Source organism: Macrobrachium nipponense, chromosome 39, assembly GCF_015104395.2.
Source record: "Macrobrachium nipponense isolate FS-2020 chromosome 39, ASM1510439v2, whole genome shotgun sequence".
NCBI lineage: Eukaryota > Metazoa > Arthropoda > Malacostraca > Decapoda > Palaemonidae > Macrobrachium > Macrobrachium nipponense.
Genome location: NC_061099.1, coordinates 11221431 through 11241430, shown reverse-complemented (window position 1 = coordinate 11241430; position 20000 = coordinate 11221431). Strand labels below are relative to the sequence as shown.

Below are 20000 nucleotides of genomic sequence, written 5' to 3'. Positions count from 1 at the left end.
TGTACTCTTATAGATATTTTGATAGGATTGCAAGAAATCGTAGTGACAAGAAAAAAGTAAAAGTTAACATGGCAACTACTGTGGCTGGTTCTCCCGCACCGGGTAACCCCAATGTAGTGACTCTCATCAGTGCTAGGTCAGCAATAGTCCCTTTTCAAGGTCGGGTCAATGGGTTCCTGCCTCAAAACGTTGAGTCATGGATCTCATCTGTAGACGCTCATTTAAATGCAAAAGGCATCACAGACCCATCTGTACAATTACAGGAAGCCAAAAGCTTCATAGACTTTGCTAAAGGAGACGCAAGTGCATATCTGAGAGGTGTTTCTTTCCAAGAGGCGGTTACATGGGACGATTTCAAAGTTAGGTTACGTGCTGTATATGGCGGTGAAGAGGCTTTAGACATAGTGCTGGCTTTAAGGAACATCCTTAACCAAGCCTCATGACTCAGCTTAATGTTGTAGAGCGGGCAGCGCTAATTGCCGACCGGCTAAATGAATATCAAGTAAATTTAAGTAACTCCGCGTGGGTTACAAGTTCCAGAATTGCCGTGAAAGATTTTATACGTTTGATTTACCTCACGTGTATGACAGTCATGTTGCCTGAAGCTTTAGTGCGGTGTTTTGACAAAAAGCTGCAGCCCAACAGTATGGAACTAGATGTGTATAAACAGATAAAAAAACACATGTCTAAATGTACTGACCTTGATCCCTCGCTTACTCAAGTTTTTGCAAAAAATGAGAATAAACCACAACAAGTAAACGTGGTCAATAATAATCAAGCTGCAGGGATGGTTTGTTATAACTGTAAAAGACCAGGTCACATGATTTCAGACTGTCGGACGCGTTTTTGTTCAATACACAACAGTTCCACTCATTCATATAATCGTTGCTTCTCGCGGAATCAACAGCAGAATCCTAAAAACACGCAAACAGTTGCCAATGAAAACAAAAAGAGGGGTCCTCAGTACTTTAAAAGGAAACAAGCTAACAGTAATGCTGCTCAACAGCAGGAACAAACAAATCGTGCTTCAAGTAACTCTGTTCCTGGGCCGTCTAGCCAGAACTTGCAAGGTCAGAACGAATTTTCCGGGAGTGCAAACAAAGCAAATGCCCACGTAGTAAGCTCCAGGGGGGGTGGGGGAGAGGACGATGTTGGGTCATCCATATCAACATCTTTTGTATCAAATAATCAATTTAATCATTTACCAGATCATTGTGAGGCAATCGGTTTTTCCTATGAACACACGGCCGAATCCAAAAAATCAGTGCAGGTTCCCGTAGATTTGTACAAATTTCACGCAATTATAAGTCAAGATGAGTTTTTTACGTTACCCAACCTTACATGCAGTAATTTAAATCATAAGTCATTTACATTATTCTTTGATTCTGGTAGTCCACGTAATATCATGGATTTGCGGACTCATCATTTGCTTTTTTCAAACTTCCCTATAGAGAAGTCCTGAGTAAGACTCTCGGGTATAGGAAATAATGAATTAAATGTGGTAGGAGTAACTCATGTTCAGTACAAGGTCAGTAAGCGCACGTTTTCCGATACCTTTATCGCTGTACAAAACATTGATATGTATCCCGCTGTAATTATAGGATACCCGTCTATGGGCACTCAAAGCATTACCTTAGCCCCTGCAAAACACGGCGTGTATATCAAAGGAAAATTCTATAAGTCTTCTAACACCTTAAAATCAGTTTTAGATAATAAGGAGACAGCACATATAGTATACATACAGTGAAAGAACCAATCACTTGTCTCATGAACCAAGAAATAATCCATGCGACCCAACAGAATTCTCGCTCACCCGTAATATCAGCTTGCACGCAAACTCTTGAGCCGAACGTAATTTCGAATATATTAGTGCGTGTAAAGAAAACCTTGCCGGGATCTGAAATGTTAATCCTTTCCGACACTCTGAAAACACACGGATTATCCGTCACACAAGCCATTTATACAGTCGGCTCACAACAACAATGTAACATCGAAGTCTGTAGTCATTTGAATACCACTTTAGTAATTCACAAAAATCCACATATCTTGGATGTGGAAGTTTATAAACATCGCATTCTTACCGTAGCTGAGATCAATCACACTCAATCAGTTGCGGATGAATCCCTTTTGCAATCTATAAAAAATAAAATCAATAAAGACATTCAAGAAGAAGAAATTCAGCAGAAATTTTTGAATCTTTTAACTGAATATCATGATGTTTTTTCCACTACGGATGGATCCTTAGGAAAAACGGATGTCATCGAACATCAAATAAGGTTAAAAGACAAACAGAAAGTTATCTATGTACCTTCGTACAGACTTCCTATGAAATTCCAGAATGAGATAAATGAGGAAGTAGGTAAAATGCTAAAAGAAGGAGTCATTAGGAAATCAAACAGCCCTTATAATTTTCCGTTAATAGTTGTACCGAAAAAAGATCGAACTTGGCATATTTGCGTAGACTTCCGTCGCTTAAATGAGGAAACAATCCCTGACCGATTCCCAGTGCCATGTACTGACGATATACTATCTTTACTAGGTCAGAACAAATATTTTACCAGTTTGGACTTACTCAAAGGTTTCCACCAGATTCCGTTGGAAAAAGAGAGTATCCCATACACTGCCTTCAGCACGGCCAGGGGACATTATGAATTTTTCCGTATGCCTTTTGGTTTACGTTATGCTCCCATAACTTTTACTAGAATGATCAACAAGATTGTGTTTGGAGACTTGTTAGGAGATATCCTACATGCCTATATGGACGACCTTGTTATCTTTTCTAATACCTTAGAAGAACATCTACGTAAATTAGAGTTAGTGCTACAAAGACTAAGGCAGCATAACCTAAGGGTAAAGATAAGTAAGTGTGAATTTTTTAAAACAGAACTAGTCTATTTAGGTTTCACGGTGTCTAGTCAAGGTCTTAAAATAGTTCATGATAAGGTATCGGCTATCCGTTACTTTCCGATACCTACTAACGTCAAGGGAATACAGCAATTTCTTGGATGTAGCGGTTACTACCGGCGTTTTATACACAACTACTCAATCATAGCCGCTCCCCTAACAGATCTTATAAAAAAGGGCGTAGATTTCATATGGTCTGAGAAACATCAACAGGCGTTCGATACCTTGAAAGATGAACTGTGTAGTTCCCCTATCTTGAAATTTCCTGACATCGGTAAGGAATTCTTTATTGCAACAGACGCCTCAGACCTAGGAGTAGGTGGGGTATTGCTTCAACAATATGACAAACAGTTTTTCCCTATAGCTTTTTATTCACGTAAACTAAGACCTTCCGAAAGTAAATATGCAGTAATAGACAAGGAAGGGCTCGCTATTGTTAATTCACTAGTGCATTTTAAGTTCATAATATACGGTTATCCCGTCAAGGTTCTCACTGATCATAAGCCCCTAACCGACTTCTTTAAAGGCTTTAGTCACAGCCCTAAACGAACTCGGTGGCATATGATCATCCAAGACTTTGGCGCAAGGATCGGGTATTTACCTGGAAAAGCAAATATCATTGCTGACGCATTATCACGCAACCCCTCGTCATCTTGTATGGAGCCATTAGCTGAATTAGTAGATATATCAACCTCCATGCCTATTGTTAAAACTATATCTGAACAGGAAGATCTGGGCTGGAGTGCTGAACTATTACAGACGGAACAAAGAAAAGATCAGCAATTAGAAAAAATCATAAACGCGTTAAACGGAAATCCTAAGGAAAAGGAATATATAAAGTATAAGCAGCAGAATTATATAATCAAAGATAATATCCTGTGTAGATCCGTGACGAGGAAAACCCGCAACACACCACAGCTGAATAACGACCAGGTGGTGGTACCGATTTCACTCATACCCACTGTCTTAAATTGGTTGCATGCAAATCCATTGCATGGACACCCGGGTTTCTCCATCATGTCACAGAAAGCCAAATCCTTATTTTATTGGCATACGATGCTTACAGATATAAAAAAGCACATAGCTAATTGTCGCACTTGTCAAGAATACAAAGGGCACACGAAGACACCTGTCAGCCTAGGGGCTTATCCCGTGCCCAATCAACCCTTTGAAAGAGTACACTTAGATTTATTAACAGGGTTTTACGAGTCAGACAGAGGAAATAAGCACCTCCTAGTAATCATATGATGCCTTGACTCGATATACAGAACTGATAGCGCTTAAAACAAAAACCGCAGTCGAGTGCGCTAGAAAGTTTTACGAGTGCTACGTTTGTAAACATGGAATTCCACACATGATCATATCCGACTCTGGCGGAGAATTCAATAATCACTTCCTTAACTCCTTGTGTGAATTCCTTTGCATAAAGAAAATCAATACCATGATCTACCACCCAGAGTCAAACGGGCTAGTGGAAAGAGCAAATCGTAAGGTTTTAAACATTTTAAGGATCACCTTAGGGGGGATGGACCCCAACTGGGACATTGCCATACCTGTGGTACTAAGCACTCTCAATCACTCATATCATGTATCTATTAAAATGTCGCCGCACGAGGCACTGTACGGTACCCCAGCTAGAACGCCTTTCCATGTATTAACGCCTACAACCAATTTATCAAATCCTCTAAAGGATGTTATGGATGCAAGCATAAGTCGCTATAATAATGAAAAGAAATCATGATAAAATAGCTAAGCCAACTAAAACATATGCCGTGGGCGATAAGGTATACATACAAGTATACGTACGTAAAGGATTAAACTACAAACTGACACCTAAGTTTGAAGGCCCGTTTAACATTTTAGAAACATTAACGGCCAATAGATTTAGGGTTCAAAACGTATCCCAACCCACTGATATGAGAATCGTTCCATTGGCACATATCAGAAATTAAAACGAAGGGTAGATGGAAGTGAGGGAAATTTTTGTATCTATGAAACTTGTATAATAACTTATATATGTATATATATATATATATATATATATATATATATATATATATATCATATTTGTATGTAAACATATTCTTTAACATGAGTTATTACATATATTTTACTCATTGCAGGTTTCCAAAATGAATCTGTTATTGTTAGGAGTGATATTGTTCGTTCAGACATCTTTGTCGTGTGGGAAGAGCGCTAAAACAAAAGAATTAGATTTTACTCATGGCACTATTGTAGAAAGAACAGAAGACGTTTTCATTACCGCAAGCAATATAGTCATAGAAGTCGATATGCAGGCGATATTTCTGCCTGAGGATGACGTTCAGTTAACCTAAAGGTTGACCTGTTGAGGTTTGCTGTTTCGTTAAAGGAAATGCACCAACGTCATTTTCATGCTAACTCAGAGGTTTCGCTAGCTCAGGCCATCAGCGTCACGGAAATGTTATCATACGACTTGCAGAATAAAACCGCCGAGGCAGAAGAACTTGCTCGAGATCTGCTGATGTGGACTGTGAGGCACAATAATCTCGAACGTTGCAACCCACTTATATTTGCTGGATTAAACATCTTGGGATCTGTTGCAAGTTTAGGCTTAGGAATTTCAAATCACCTTAAAATAAATAATCAAAATAAGAGAATTGAGTTTTTGCAACATAAAACCGAATTAGCTTTGTCCGAACTGCGTAGCCAGTTATCCTCAATCAATCAAATAATGAGTTTGGTGAACGAACATTCTAGTAATATTGATCAGATTATGGAAGTACAACACTTGCTGGCTACATTAGCTTATTATAGTTCGAAAATAGATCATATCAGTACCAAAATATCACATTTTATTGAGAAATCAAAGGACTATGTAGAAACTATTACGCTAGCAACAAAAGGTGTTTTGTCCCCTCATCTGATGCTTATTAAAGATCTGACTTTAACTTTGGAGAACATACGGGAGAAACTAGGTTATATTCCTTTATTAGACGCCCATAAAATAGAGTTTTATTATAGCTTAATATCGGTAAGCGTTGAAAATTACAGGATCATGATAACCATTTCCTTTGATTCTTCCGATGCCTGGCAATCATGCAAAATGGCACCGTTCCCAACTTTCATGACGAATAACTCAAGTCCAGTAATATCCAATCTGACGGGACACGTATTGATTTCACTCACTGTTCAGAAGCCATGAATAATAAAGTTTGTACAGCTGACTCTTTTGAATTCCATCCTATATCAATGGATTCATGTGAGTTAGGCATAGTGCTAAACGGTTCTCTCTCCCATACACGCGAAGGTTGTCTGAAAAAACTTTATCCTTTTGACAGTAATAAGTTCAATTACAGATTGAACAACGGCTCGTGGATCCGATACGACAAGGAAGGTTTTCAAGTGGCATGTCCGGATGGGACCACAGCCCATTCCCAGGTCTTTGTCGCAGCCAACGGTTGTACCGGGACATCTACGAACTACATGGTCAGAGGGGTCCACACTATAATACGTGAGAGGACCTATTTTGCCAACTATACGTGGGCGACTCCAATAATCCCATCACTACCTCTCCCATACAACACGCGGGTGGCTCATCGTTTGACGCAATTGGCTGAGAGGGACCACATGTCGCCGACTTATGCAGGAGGAGAAAATCTTCGTTTCTACGTGCTGCTAACCGTGTTTTGTGTTACGGCAATGATTATTATCGCCGTTAACATCTTTGCTTGGCGTAGGTTGAGGCGAACACAGACGGATCTTCAAAGGAACGTTCTGCCGCGTCCAGACGACACTCCTGTTGCGTTAAAAGCGTTTACATTCAGAGCCATCTGAAACTGGCCATTTCACCTGGTTCCGAGGAAAATTGTCTGGAATTGTGTTGTGTGTGAAAAGCGGTCTGTATGCTGGCAATATGTAGGACAAGAGACTCCAAGCCTTTGCATGAACAGTTAAAAGTATCTTTCGGGCACCTAATAAAATATTGTAGCCCTATATATTAAAATACATAAGAGTATCTTTTGGGCACCTAATAAAATATTGTAGCACTATATATTAAAATACATAAGAGTATCTTTTGGGCACCTAATAAAATATTGAAGCCCTATATATTAAACTGTTGGTGCGTGTACGTACCAGGAATCTATATCTGTGCACAATTATATGTTATCTTTATATCTTTACAAAGAGTAACAAGTACTCTTGAACAGTTATCCATGATCATGTTATGTATCTTTACAGGGAAACAACTATTCTTATCGGGTTACCTATTACTATAATCTTCATGTAAAAAAAACAGTAACAATGTTAACCTTTAAATTTTTTTTGGGTACCTAATAATCATTATTTACATTATATGCCATATATATATCAAACATGGATCTATATTTTCCATGCATTTTTCTTTATTTATGAATATGTCCAAAAAGTGTATGTAACAAAACCTTTTATGCACTTAATCACTTGTTTATGATTATGTCTAAATATATGTTACGGGCACACTCCTAAGAAACCATGTTTAAAGTAACTTTTGTTATTCAAGGCTTGAATGGTAGCTGTCCGAGCCTAATGTAATAAATACATTAATTATAACAGATAATTCCATATCTGTAAATAGAACCCACGACCTAAGGGGTCATTGGTGAATTAGGAGCGTCCTACGTGACAATCTGAATCTAGATCACGCTGTGCAATGCTTGCAGTAGCCTGGTTTACATTTGGGTATATCATCAGTTTATGTATCTTGTCAACTGATCACAACACCTTCCATGAGAAGCGGTTGACCTGTTAACCCGCACCGGAAACTCATGACTTCCGAGCTGGCGGACTACGTATTCATTTTATGTGTAAATCGCTGAGATAGCTAGTGTTTCGCTATCGACACGATGCCTTGTATTATTAGTTCTCTTCTAGTTACGAAACGGAGCGGTCATCTGACCAAACCATCTCTCTAGTGATGGAGTTGAGAAATAAAGCTGTTAAGATTTCAACTTCCTCTGTTTGAATCATCTCCCTTATTCTAAAGAAGAACCAACTAGATATCCCGTCTACGAGATGAGAAGCAGAACCACAATGCTTACGAATAACAGTCGTAAGAAAAGACACACAATCTTTCGCTAAAGCGAAAGATAAGATATATATATATATATAAGTATATAATCTCATTATTACTTGATACATTCTTAACGTTGGAATTCACACCTGCAGGACGAACAAAAACGCACATGCTTGCCATCGATAAATGTAAATGTATACCGAGCAGTTAAAATCATGCACAAAAATACAATTATTTGATCCAATGATTTTTGTCGGTTGTGACCAAACAAACGTCCAACCATAAGGAAGAATCGACTCCCATAATAACCCCTATGACAAGTCAAGACCTATGCCCCCATTATACTTAGGAGGGTAATGGCGCCCCTTCTGACACCAGCCACACTCTCAGCTCTATTACAATATGTCTCCTTTCCATCTGCCTCCTTCTTGCTGTTGTCCTCTCTCTTATTTATAACTGTCTCTTTGTTTCTCCTCCTTCAGTGTCTTCTAGGCCTATGGAGGTCTTTCTCTCCTCAACTTATGCCTTCTTTATTTCTTCATGCTTAATTTGAGTTACGTAAGGTCCTACACGATCTGAAGCTAGTTGTCTTTGTAATAATAAGAATTTGGAATGCGCCTGTTGATATTACAATTATAATTAAGGAGTAGTAGGTATGCTGTTATTTGATAGATAAGGCTTTTATTGGTAGATAGCTAAATCCCATTATTACAAGATAGCGCCACGAAAACCAAGTTAATTCTTCTGTCGGTAACAGCAAGTAATAATATTATTATGACAAAAGTTGAACAGACGGGATTTCTCGTCTCCATGATGAGAAAATAAACCTACAGAATAGATTCAGTTATATTATTTTCCTTGAAGGAGAAATTAGAGAGAGGGAGCAGAAGTTATAAACGTGTGCTTAAAAAGGGTGGGAGTGAAGGATGGAGGGAAAAACGTTGGGGGAAGACGTGTGGAGGGGCGAGTTTCATTGTGCATCTGGCGTCATCGTTCCAGTGTTACCAGATCACATCCAGCCCTTGTGGCTGAAATGTGTTTACTTATATCTGTGGCCGAATGTACATAAAATGTGTTAAATACTATACTATAGGAGTAGGCTACTATCTAACAGCATGAATGCAGTTGAAATCTATCTGCCACATGCATGCATGCAAAGGCACATCTGTGAGTCTGGAAATAAAAATCTTCGTTGCCTTGCAACTCAAGTGATTACCGTTCTCCAGTGCTGCCTCATTTGCTGCTGGTGCCATCTGGTAAGAAGGATTCTGCTCCATCTTCATTCTGTTGGTGAAGGAATTCCCACTCCGAAAGATCCTGTGATCACAAATTTTCTCAAAATCAAGTAAAAGAAGATCATGGTTATTTTCATAATAAATTAGTTTTGAATCCATCAAGCATTATTACTAGGAGAATATTCACAGAGGAAAGTTATTGACATAATCATATTTATTTGGATATCAAATTCCTCATAGATATTATGAGGTAAATTTACTTACTTAGTACAGTAGTGTGCATATATTGAATGCATGTCAAAAGGGAATTCTCTAAGCTGATGTTTCGTTAATTGAACTAGAGAAATTATATCTTTTGGGATCATATTTTGATGTATAATTGCTTTTCTATCGCTGTAGGTACTTAGAGATAGCAGTTTTATTCACATTCGTATTTAAATTTAAATGTTTACCTCAGGGTGGACTCTGTAATGTTTATAATGTAAGGTCTTGAAATTAAAAAAACATCTTTACTGTATTCATGAAATGTAGCCCTGAACGGAGTGCTATATTTAGTGATGTGTCACTGGGTAAGACTTAATAGAGTTATTGCTTGAATGTATTACGGGAGCTCATGAAGAATATTTTAGAATAATCATTGTTCTTATAATCTTATCAAATGGAAGAAATGTGTTGCCCTTCCAAGAAAGTTGATGATTCTGACAGTTAAGACTGTGCATTCTCAGGTAAGAGCAGCCTATCAAAGTATCCACATGAAGAAAAGTGGAAAGTCTATATACCGTGCCAACTATCAAAGCTTTACTACAATGAAAGACTTGCTCTGGCAAAAGGCAGAGCTACCAGGCAAAGAGATAAAAGACTGGACCATCTTTCAGCAATTCCATGTTTCCAGTGAAGAGAAAACATTGAAGCCGTAGTAGTAGTGGTAGTAGCAGTATAATTGTTCCAAGAAAGAATTATGCGCAAGAGTTGTGAGAAATTAACCAACAAGCCATAAAGACATTTCAGCCCAAACGGAATCGCACCACAAAATAAAATCATCTGCCGGACGGACGAAGTTACTTTTGAATATGAAACAAGAAAAACTAGCAGTGACCAAGAGTGTGTGTACTACAACTTTGGAGATAATTAGTCATCATCATCATAATCACTTCAAAGACAGTGTAATGTCATGGTCGCAATAATCAAGGCATGCATTATAAAACAAGAACGTCACCTCAACCATTTTTCTTGCTTTCTGCCAGCTTGATAATGATCTGCATGAAGCAAATTGTGCTGTTTTCAAGATATTCAGAGCTGAAAGAGAAATAGGTACATGAAGTAATGCCTCAAGTAGAGTTCATCACTTCCAGAGTTGTCAATTTCCCTAAAAACATTTGCAATTATCCCCGAAGATATTTTAATACCAAAATGTTTTTGGAGGGTCGAGGAAGATGGAAACGTGTGAAATACCATGAGACAGTACAGATTGAAAAGTATTACTTTAATCAACTTTGAACAGATCTGTACAAATAAAGGAGCCAAAAATGCAGTGGTGAAATTGGTCACTGACCCTTCACAACTTAGGAACTTCTCTGCATCTTTATGAATCATACCACATATACAAGAACACTCAATAACCAAGCAAATTATAGTACAGTAGTGTATTCGTACCTGCAATATGACGGCAGTAATTTCAACTTATAATATTTAAATAATAATTCTTTGCTTTAGCTTTGTGACTGGTGAAACTGGCCACACTTGAAATGTCTGGTTAGGTCACATAGCTTCCTTTTTCTGCACTTTCAGTTAACTAGTAACCACATTGGTTAGTACACAAAAATCAAGCAGGAAATAAGTCAGTTCACCAATCTTACCTTTATTCTGTTATTAGCAGCTTGCAACTTTCCACAAGTAAATTTACAAGCTGACAGAGTGTCTAGATAGTGGCAATGAGGAAAGTCCAAAGTCCTATAGAGGTTTCTCAAATGAAGGAATGGTAGATTACTTACGAAGATGAATAGAGAACTTTAGTTGATGCTGGAGACTCCAATAAAATCTCACATTGGGACTGAGGGTCACTGCATGATTTGACAGACCCTGGAGATTTGAGAACTGGCGAGAGAGGTGAAATGCTCTCTCCACCATCTCTTCCACCCAAGTTGACCAAGTCGGTGATGGGGTCGATAACATTCTCAAAATTATGCCGATGAAAGTGAAGGAATTGGAGAAGGTTGCCATGCTGGCAGTACTCAACAAGAATCCATAGCTCTCCTGATATAAGAATGGAAAATTATGCAGTAAACTTAGTGAAAAAAGTCTGGCATAATTTTTTAAGAATATTTTTAATGCTTTCTTAAAGAAAACGTTTTCCAGTATATCTTGTAGAACAATACCATTGTTTTGCAAGTTTAATCCTATATTTTATTACATTCTTCATGTGCATTAGTCAACAACTGAACTTTCACTCTCTTTATGGACAATGAGTAGGACTTGTAATGGAATTCAGGACTTTCTCTGTACGTACTACAGTTCTGAATGAGAGGACAAATTCTGTAAAATTTCTTTCAGTAATCAGTACTTTTTGTCACCATGTAACAGCATAGATAGATAAAAGTAAATTTATCTTCATGTACTACATGCATGTCTTACCTTTGCCAACATTATCAGTGTAAGCACCCATAAGATTGACAATGTTAAGATGTTTTCCGATGTGAATCATAATTTTCAGTTCTTGAGTGAGTGCTGTGATCTGGGTAGTATCTGCTTGCATCTTGCACATTTTGAGTGCAACAGCTGTTTTTGGTATCCCAGGCTCCAGGTTCGATACTGTGGCTTTGACTACACGGCCAAAGGCACCGGCTCCAAGTTGCTGGCCTATTGACATCACACACACAGAAAGCAGGCATAGATTCATTCAATTAATAACAGTACAATGAGAAATCTTTTGTTATCCATGAGACAATATTAAAATGCATCCTTATATAATGTAAACCAGGGTAGACTGTCCATGCATGGATTTATAACAGTATATGAATGTATTCACATATACACTCATTTAGGGAAAAGGTTTCAGTAGCTTGCAGAAAGTCAGTGATGCAAATTACAAGTGAACTTGCTTTGAATTGTCCTAGAGAGAAAAGTTGCTGGAATTCACGGACAGCATGAAGGTAAAGATAATTCAGATGGATATATCTACCTTTCATTGAAGGTACAACTTCGTCAATTACACTGGCTCACCCAATTGTATTTGGTCCTTAGAAACTTCCCATTTGTGGTCATAAGGAAGAAGCTCGGCTTGTTCGTCAGCTGTGCAGTATGGGTTGAGTTCAGTGGGCCGTCCTTTCATGAAGAGGAAAGCCAGTTCCTTTTCTGCCTCACATCGCTTTAGGAAATCTCGTCTTAGTTTTAGTAACAACACGATAACTACCACCACGAGGCAGATGATGAAGGGTGTGATGATACCTATGGCAATTTCCAAGGTTTTGCTGGATACTTCCCCAACAAAATAGCAAAGAGAGTGATTCAGTTGTGTGTGTATGTATATATATATATAATATATATATAATATATAATATATATATACGTATATATATACTATTTATTTAGTATATATATTTTATTTATTTATTTATTAACTTATCACTTACACAATTGTTCTGTGCATTAATACAATTACTTACAGGACCTCACTGAAACTGGATGGCATCAAGTGGAGATACCATCCAGTTTCAATGAAGACCTGTTTTCCATCGATATATATATATATATATATATATATATATATATATTTATATATATATATATATATATATATATATATATATATATATATATATATATATATATATATATATATATATACACACACACAAACACGCAGACTGACTTACCTTTCACAGTTAGGGTGAGAAATCCCCTTACAGATCCACCCCTATTTTTAGCCTCACATACATAATGACCTGAGTGTATTTTGGGATCTAGGCGAGGGATCGTTATGGTCTGGTTGTTCTCCCTGAATTCGCCGAAATTACTGGGAAGAGGCTGATTCTCCTGTTCAGAATTTGAATCACTTGGTAAACGGGTAAACTTTTTTATCTGGCTCATCTCCTCTACAACAATAACAGCTACAGTAAAACTGGTCATAACTAAAAAGCGTAAAATAAAATATTTTTCATGGTTAGAAAAGCTGTATAGACTAGTAATATACCCTTCTCTAACAAGGCATCTTTGAAAAACAAACTCAGAGTGTAACAAATTCCAGTGGCACTCTTACTACTACATGCCTAGACAACACGACTGAGTGAAAAAAAAGCATGTGCAAAAAGTAAGCTCTCTGAATAATAATCATTAATAATAATAATAATAATAGCTGTGTCCACGGCAATCAATTTATATAGTCTTCTCTGTTCTTATAGTCTTGTTTTCATCAGCATGTAGCTAGTATATCGCGTTTCCTAAGGACATACACTACAGACTTCTGTTGTCTTAGATTCTTTTCCTCTAACATGTCGGCAGCGCACTGATGGTCAGATATGAGAGTACAAAAGCGAATGAATTAAGATACGTGATGTACATGTATTTATAGCAGGGAGGGTGTTTACAATAGGGGGGTTGGTCAGTAGGCTGAATTAATTAGTCATAGGATGGTGACGAGATCTTTTAGGCCTAACCAGTGATGCTTGCTGGGGGTGGGTGTTGGCTCAGGTAACGCCACCACTGGTGTGGTTGGTATTATAGGCCGTCCAGGTGACATTCTGCTCTCTCTCTCTCTCTCTCTCTCTTCCGCTTATCTCTCTCTACTCTCTTCTCTCTCTCTCTCTCTCTCTCTCTCTCTCTCTCTCTCTCTCATGACGGTGTTTGGTGTCTGCTGATTTCTTACATTTTATTCCTTGTGATGGTGGGGAGAAATTCTGTTTCTTTCACCATGTTGATACTTGGCTTTTTTTTCTTTTTTTTTTAACAAATGGAATGCCACGAGAAACCATAGACATTGTCGGTCTGGTGTCTGGTGTACAATTTCCATGCTCTAGAAGCTCAGCTCTTTCTGGTCTTTTGCTGTGATTTTCTCTGTAATGGTTAAAGACGACCTCTGCCTGAAGGTGGCAGGAGAGACGCTGATGAGAGTCATCCCGATGTACGTGTGGTGGAGACTTACAAAGGGCCTCCTCTTCATAGGCGTTTCTGGGGGTTCCAGATTGTTTTTCAGAAGCAGCTGGCTAGTTTTCATGTTTTTCTTTTTCTTTTGAATAAAATAATAAAGAAAAAACTCTCCCCCACTGCAGAAAGAGATAAACTTAACCTCATAGTTTATAAAAACTAGCCAGCCGCTTCTGAACAACAACCCGCATCCACTGTCCAAAATCAGACCGGCGACGCCTACGGTTTCTCAAGGCACTCCCAGAATTTCTTCCCACTCTCATAAGGAAAATAGATATATATAAAAAATCAGCTGACACCAAACACCGTCATATGAGAGAGCCGAATGCCGATGACATGTCACCTGGACAGCCTATAATAGCAACCACACCAGTGGTGGGGTTACCTGAGCCAACACACAGCCCCCAGCTAGTAACACCTGTTAGGCCTAGAAGATCTCAAGGCCTTAGTGAAAGATTTCGTTACCATCCTATGGCTAATTGAAATTCAGCCAACTGACCAACCCTCCTATTGTAAACACACTGCCTGCTATAAATAGTACCTGCACAGCACTTTATCTAAATTCACTCGCTTTTGTATACTCTCATAGGTGATCGTCGATGCGCTGTCGACACATTAGAGGAAATAAACCTAAGACAACAGAAATCTGTATCATATGTCCTTAGGAAACTTGATATAACAGCTACATGCTGATGACAAGAAGATTGTCAGACAAACAGAGACAACTCTGTATAATGTAAATGCCGTGGAAACTGCTATCATTTTTAATGCTACTGCCTCAAAGAAGGTCTCCTCCCTACTACTACTACTACTACTAATACTACTACTACTACTACTACTACTACTACTACTACTACTCTACTACTAATACTAAAACTACTATAATACGACTACATACTACTAACTACTACTACTTACTAATAACTAACTAACTAATGATAATAATAATAATAATAATAATAATAATAATAGAGTATTACAAACTCTAGTTACACTCAAACATTCATAGACAACATGAGCGACTGAGAGCAGAGCTCAAGGTTGAAGAGTAGTACTTGAGAAAACGAACTTTTGTCCAGGAGATGTCGATGACAGGCGTCCCGGAGACGAAACAATTGAAAGCGAAAGCATTTCCGGCCATCCAAATTTCCTCGTGGTCATCTGGCCACATGTTTCCTGTTGTGTTGAGAGCTACAGGGATGAGAGCTGCAAAGATAAAATATTCTTAAGTAGCATTACTTGATTTTTTTTTAACCCTGCGGTTGCTTTGTTTTAGGGGACATGTGGGTGAACACAATGGACTTTTGTACTGTGTGTGTGTGTGTGTGTGTGTGTGTGTGTGTGTGTGTGCAAAGTGAGCAATATTACAGGTCATTGACTCTGGCTAAATCAAAAATATAGTTAAGTGCCTCCTGTTTGTCCCCAGTATGACAGTTGTAATCCAATGAAAATATTCTAGAAAGATTTGAGGTTCGGCGGGAATGAAAAAAGGGTGTGTTAAGTGCTCTGTATTTTGTTAACCATTATACCTTGTACAGCAAAACTGGGAATAATTACGTGATCTGACTGTCAGTATCATGACCCCTGAGTCAAATGGTTTCGGTGACAGTGAAGGAAATTTGCTAGGATGATTGCCAGAGAATAACTGCCCTGTGTACAAGGAAAACCAAGAATTATTCATGGATTATTCTCACCTTCGACTTTGTGGTACAATGTTATTTCGCTGCTCTCAACACCTGGTTTTGGGAGTCCAGTGCACTTGTACGTCCCTTCGTATATACTGCTGACGTTTGCAACGTCTAAGGTAGCAATCAGGTCGAGATCATTTTCTTTGTATGCAACAGGTACTTCATTATCTGTCAACAGAATAATCTGGCAACATTATCTCAGGCATTAATAATCAACAGTGAAAACTTATTTTTAGAAATTGTAAAATTGGTTCCCTGGAAAAAATTGAAGATTTGATAAGTGTGATAAGGCTATTTTTCTTTGGAATAACGTGATTCCTGGTGGTGGTTTAAAAAAAAAAAATTTCTAATTGATTATCACCAAGACATTGACTACCATTAGACAGAAAACGGACAAAAACCAGGGTTGTTCATTCAAGATAAAATGTAATGTTCGTGCCAAGCCAATCAATTTTCCAATCCTGGAGTCACCAGAAGTAACAAAAAAGATTCTCTGTGCTCAGCAAATTATAAGAAAAGGAGCTTCGAGCCTATCAGCAACGAGACTATGCGGCCACAGATCTGTATTATGCCCAGGAGAGAGAGAGAGAGGGGGGTGGGGAGGAGGAGTACCTGACTGACGTCCTTGACATCCTAACACTTTTTCAAAAAATTCTGGGTCCCCTTCTAGCGTAAAGGGACAGAGCAGCTGTGTGCCTTTTGCTTAGGACAAAGAAGTGGAGTCCCTTACCTCCTGAAGACACTCCCTCGTCTGTGTGCGAGAACGCCAGAGAGACGTTACGAAAGTAGAACTTGGCGGCTGCGCAAGTCAAAGTGAAAGCGTCTGTCTCGACTGAAGTGTCATTAGAAGTTGCTTGCAGGTCCTTCATTCCACCGGTGCCGCTGTACTTGAAGGAAAAAGGCTGTTCGAACTCTGGGGAAAAGAAGTGCTTTTTGAAAGTAAGAATGAACCTGAAAGCATACAAAATGTGCTGCAAGAATTTTGTTGATGGTTTTACAGTCGACGAGAGAGCAGGAGTGGGAGGAGATAAGTGTGAGAGGAGTGAAATAAGCATGCAATGTATGTATTGTTTGATGTGCCAATAGGTTCTGTTAATTGTCTTAATCGATGAAGAGGAATAAGACAATTAACAGAGCCTATGGCGGTTGAGTGACGGCCTCAGGTATCATCACCTAAGGGTATTTCTCCCACTATATGTTTCGCCAATGTAATCGTTTCTGACATTCACTGCTTGATACAGGTGGCAGTCAGACCACCGAAATATATATATATATATATATATATATATATATATATATAGTCCTTAGCTTTAAACCAAAGTATTTTAAATAGGCCTGTTATACCTGAGGCGTATCCTGTTTTAACAGAAGATTTTATTTACACACACACACAATATATATATATATATATATATATATATATATATATATATATATATATATATATGTGTGTGTGTGTATGTGTGCATGTGTATGCTTGCATGCACGTATGAATGACAGTTTGCAACAAAGTTTATACATAATTTTTTTTAAAACCCTTAAATATATAATCACAAATAACCCAGTATGTCAAAAGTCACTCTGCCAAGATTCCCTGACCAGGGTTTGAACTGAACTAAGGTAACGAGAGAGACTTTATCCTCTCAGTCGCCAATAGGGGATAAAGTCACGGTAGCCAACGTTCCAGTCCCAAATGGGGGCGTTGGCCAAAAGGGGGCGTTGGCTAGATTCTTGTTTGTTCCAAGGTATAATGAATTCAAACTGAATGTCTTCTTTTAAGCGTAATCCAATTAAATAGTTATAATTAATTTATATCCGAGTATACTTTGTTTTTATATGAGAGTAAACAGAGTATATATATATATATATATATATATATATATATATATATATATATATACCTATATATATATATATATATATATATATATATATATATATATACACATATATTTAACATTGAAAGAAAATTTCAAATGTTGTGCATTGGGAAAAGACATACGAAATAAAGCCTCATAAAAAATGTTTAGCACCAAAGCAATCTATCACGCTAGAGGTGAATGAAAAAGTATTTAATGTCAAAAAAGGAGAATGATAAGACCTGGGGAGAGAGAGAGAGAGAGAGAGAGAGAGAAGAGAGAGAGAGAGAGAGAGAGAGAGCAACAAACCTGAAATGACAATATCAGCAGATTCGTTTTTCTTTCCAGATCGACATAGGATCCTGGCAGATTCTGTAGCCACAAATGTGCATTCGGATGAATGGTGGTTCTCCTTGTGTACTTCATACGTAATCTGAGAATCCTGTAAGGCGACGTAAAGTAAGTAAACAAATAGTTACCCTTTTGTAAGTGCTCTACTGTTTAAAACTAGTTTGTATTAGGGTTAATGATACTCTGTCAAGAAAGGTTTTGACCAAGACAAGAAATGATGCCAGTTTTTGCCACTTTTGACAAAGGTGTGTGAATACCAGATACCCCCATATATACCTCTAGCTCACTGAAGAATTTTGGGCATGGTACGCCGTTTGGGCAGGACTGATAATGCCAAGTGATGTTCTCCATAGGATACCCAGTAGCACTGCAACTGAGAGTTATCGTGGCGTTTGGCCTTGTGGTAGCGTTGATTCCCGTTATTTTGAGTTCCGTCTCGCCTGGTTTGGAGAAGCAGTTTCATTTTAAACCCGTGCGAAGGGCCCTTCAAATCGTGAATGTCTAAAAACAATGAAGTGCGCCTTATTTCGTCAGGAAATTTATCGTACATTACATCCATTAGTGAGGCCGTGGATTTGTCAGGTTTAAATTAAAAAAAAATCCTGAGTGAAGAGAAACAATGATAGGGGTATTATTTTTTCAACAATGAACGATAGTTTAACATAAATTCCTCTTCTCTAAACTCACAAAAGGAAGCTGCCATGAAACAGAAAGGTTGAGAACTTACTTTTGACTTTCAGGTACAAGTAAACTTGCGCGGTTTTGAGACCGAGTGGGTTGCTCCTTGTCGTTAGGTTCACCGAGTGCTCGCCGAAGTCAGAAGGTGTCACTCTTTCTTTCTTAAGTTCGGTTGTGCCGTTCTCGTTCTGCTTGACGTCGAACTGCGACCGAAAGGGTCATTGTAGTTCCAAGGCTTCGGGCAGTTTTAGTTTTGAATTGGATGGCTTAATTTGAGTTTAGCTTACATCCTAAATATACTACATTGACTGGGGCTTTATGTGGATTTTTTTACGAATACATTTTCTTCCAGACTTTAAGCAAACCTTATGCATTAGTGCAATGGGTAGATGTGACGCGAATGGAGAAGGAAACAGAAAGGCGGAATTATAATGAGAAACTCATGAGTGAGAAAAAGGATATAGAGGGGAAATTGGCCTGGGTAAGATCTCTCTCAAGGAAATCGTCACTTACCTCGCTGCTTGTCTGAAATATCGGGAATGGAGGAAAGCTTACAACGTCCAACTTCCAAAGTGCGTCCTCTCCTGCTGTGCAAGTGATGTTTTGTGTGACAGGGCCGACTTCTAGGAAGGGAGTCTGATTCTCTGGAAAAATAGAACGCGCATATTTGTACTAATACGAGAAAGAAAAAATGATGAAGACGCCGCGACCAAATCTCTTTATAGATTCTTTACAAAGACACACAAACGCCATTCTCTTTGTTCGAAACAGTGACAGGAGAAACAGTGTACCTTTAATGCTTATGTTCTGTGCCATCTGTAAGGGAGAATGATCCTTGATGTTGACTGTGCATTTGTATGTTCCGCTGTCCTCCATTGTGACGTTGTGGATGAGAAGGTTACTGGTATAATACATGTGCGAATTAACACGACGATGTTCTGGTGCTGTCTCGATTGTTATCTGGAATAATCGAAATTTGTATCATTGTATAAAGGAAGGAAGGTAGCACCCCGGGGACGCACAAAGGTTGGAATGGGACTTGAGTCACTTGAGGAGGATATGTCAGTGGAAGCCCCGGTGGGAGTGTATGAAGCGGTCATTGAGCCAACTC

General features: G+C 38.4%; 2 protein-coding genes across 3 annotated transcripts in view; one reads left to right on the top strand and one right to left on the bottom strand.

Moving 5' to 3' along the window:
- The window catches only part of LOC135210114 (uncharacterized), a 163910-nt gene that overhangs the window by 75055 nt on the left and 68855 nt on the right, over nucleotides 1-20000 (top strand). The gene's annotated exons all lie outside the window — the stretch shown is intronic.
- The window catches only part of LOC135209908 (vascular endothelial growth factor receptor kdr-like), a 40502-nt gene that overhangs the window by 14241 nt on the left and 6261 nt on the right, over nucleotides 1-20000 (bottom strand). Inside the window, exons 7-19 of the mRNA XM_064242648.1 lie at nucleotides 19681-19849; nucleotides 19403-19533; nucleotides 18939-19092; nucleotides 18488-18651; nucleotides 18170-18302; nucleotides 16732-16914; nucleotides 16008-16169; nucleotides 15383-15519; nucleotides 13047-13206; nucleotides 12394-12648; nucleotides 11806-12030; nucleotides 11166-11427; nucleotides 9156-9256 (exon numbers count right to left, since the gene is read on the bottom strand). Coding sequence (XP_064098718.1) covers nucleotides 9156-9256; nucleotides 11166-11427; nucleotides 11806-12030; nucleotides 12394-12648; nucleotides 13047-13206; nucleotides 15383-15519; nucleotides 16008-16169; nucleotides 16732-16914; nucleotides 18170-18302; nucleotides 18488-18651; nucleotides 18939-19092; nucleotides 19403-19533; nucleotides 19681-19804 — 2191 coding nt within the window. The 5' untranslated portion in view covers nucleotides 19805-19849. The remainder of the gene's footprint in view (nucleotides 1-9155; nucleotides 9257-11165; nucleotides 11428-11805; nucleotides 12031-12393; nucleotides 12649-13046; nucleotides 13207-15382; nucleotides 15520-16007; nucleotides 16170-16731; nucleotides 16915-18169; nucleotides 18303-18487; nucleotides 18652-18938; nucleotides 19093-19402; nucleotides 19534-19680; nucleotides 19850-20000) is intronic.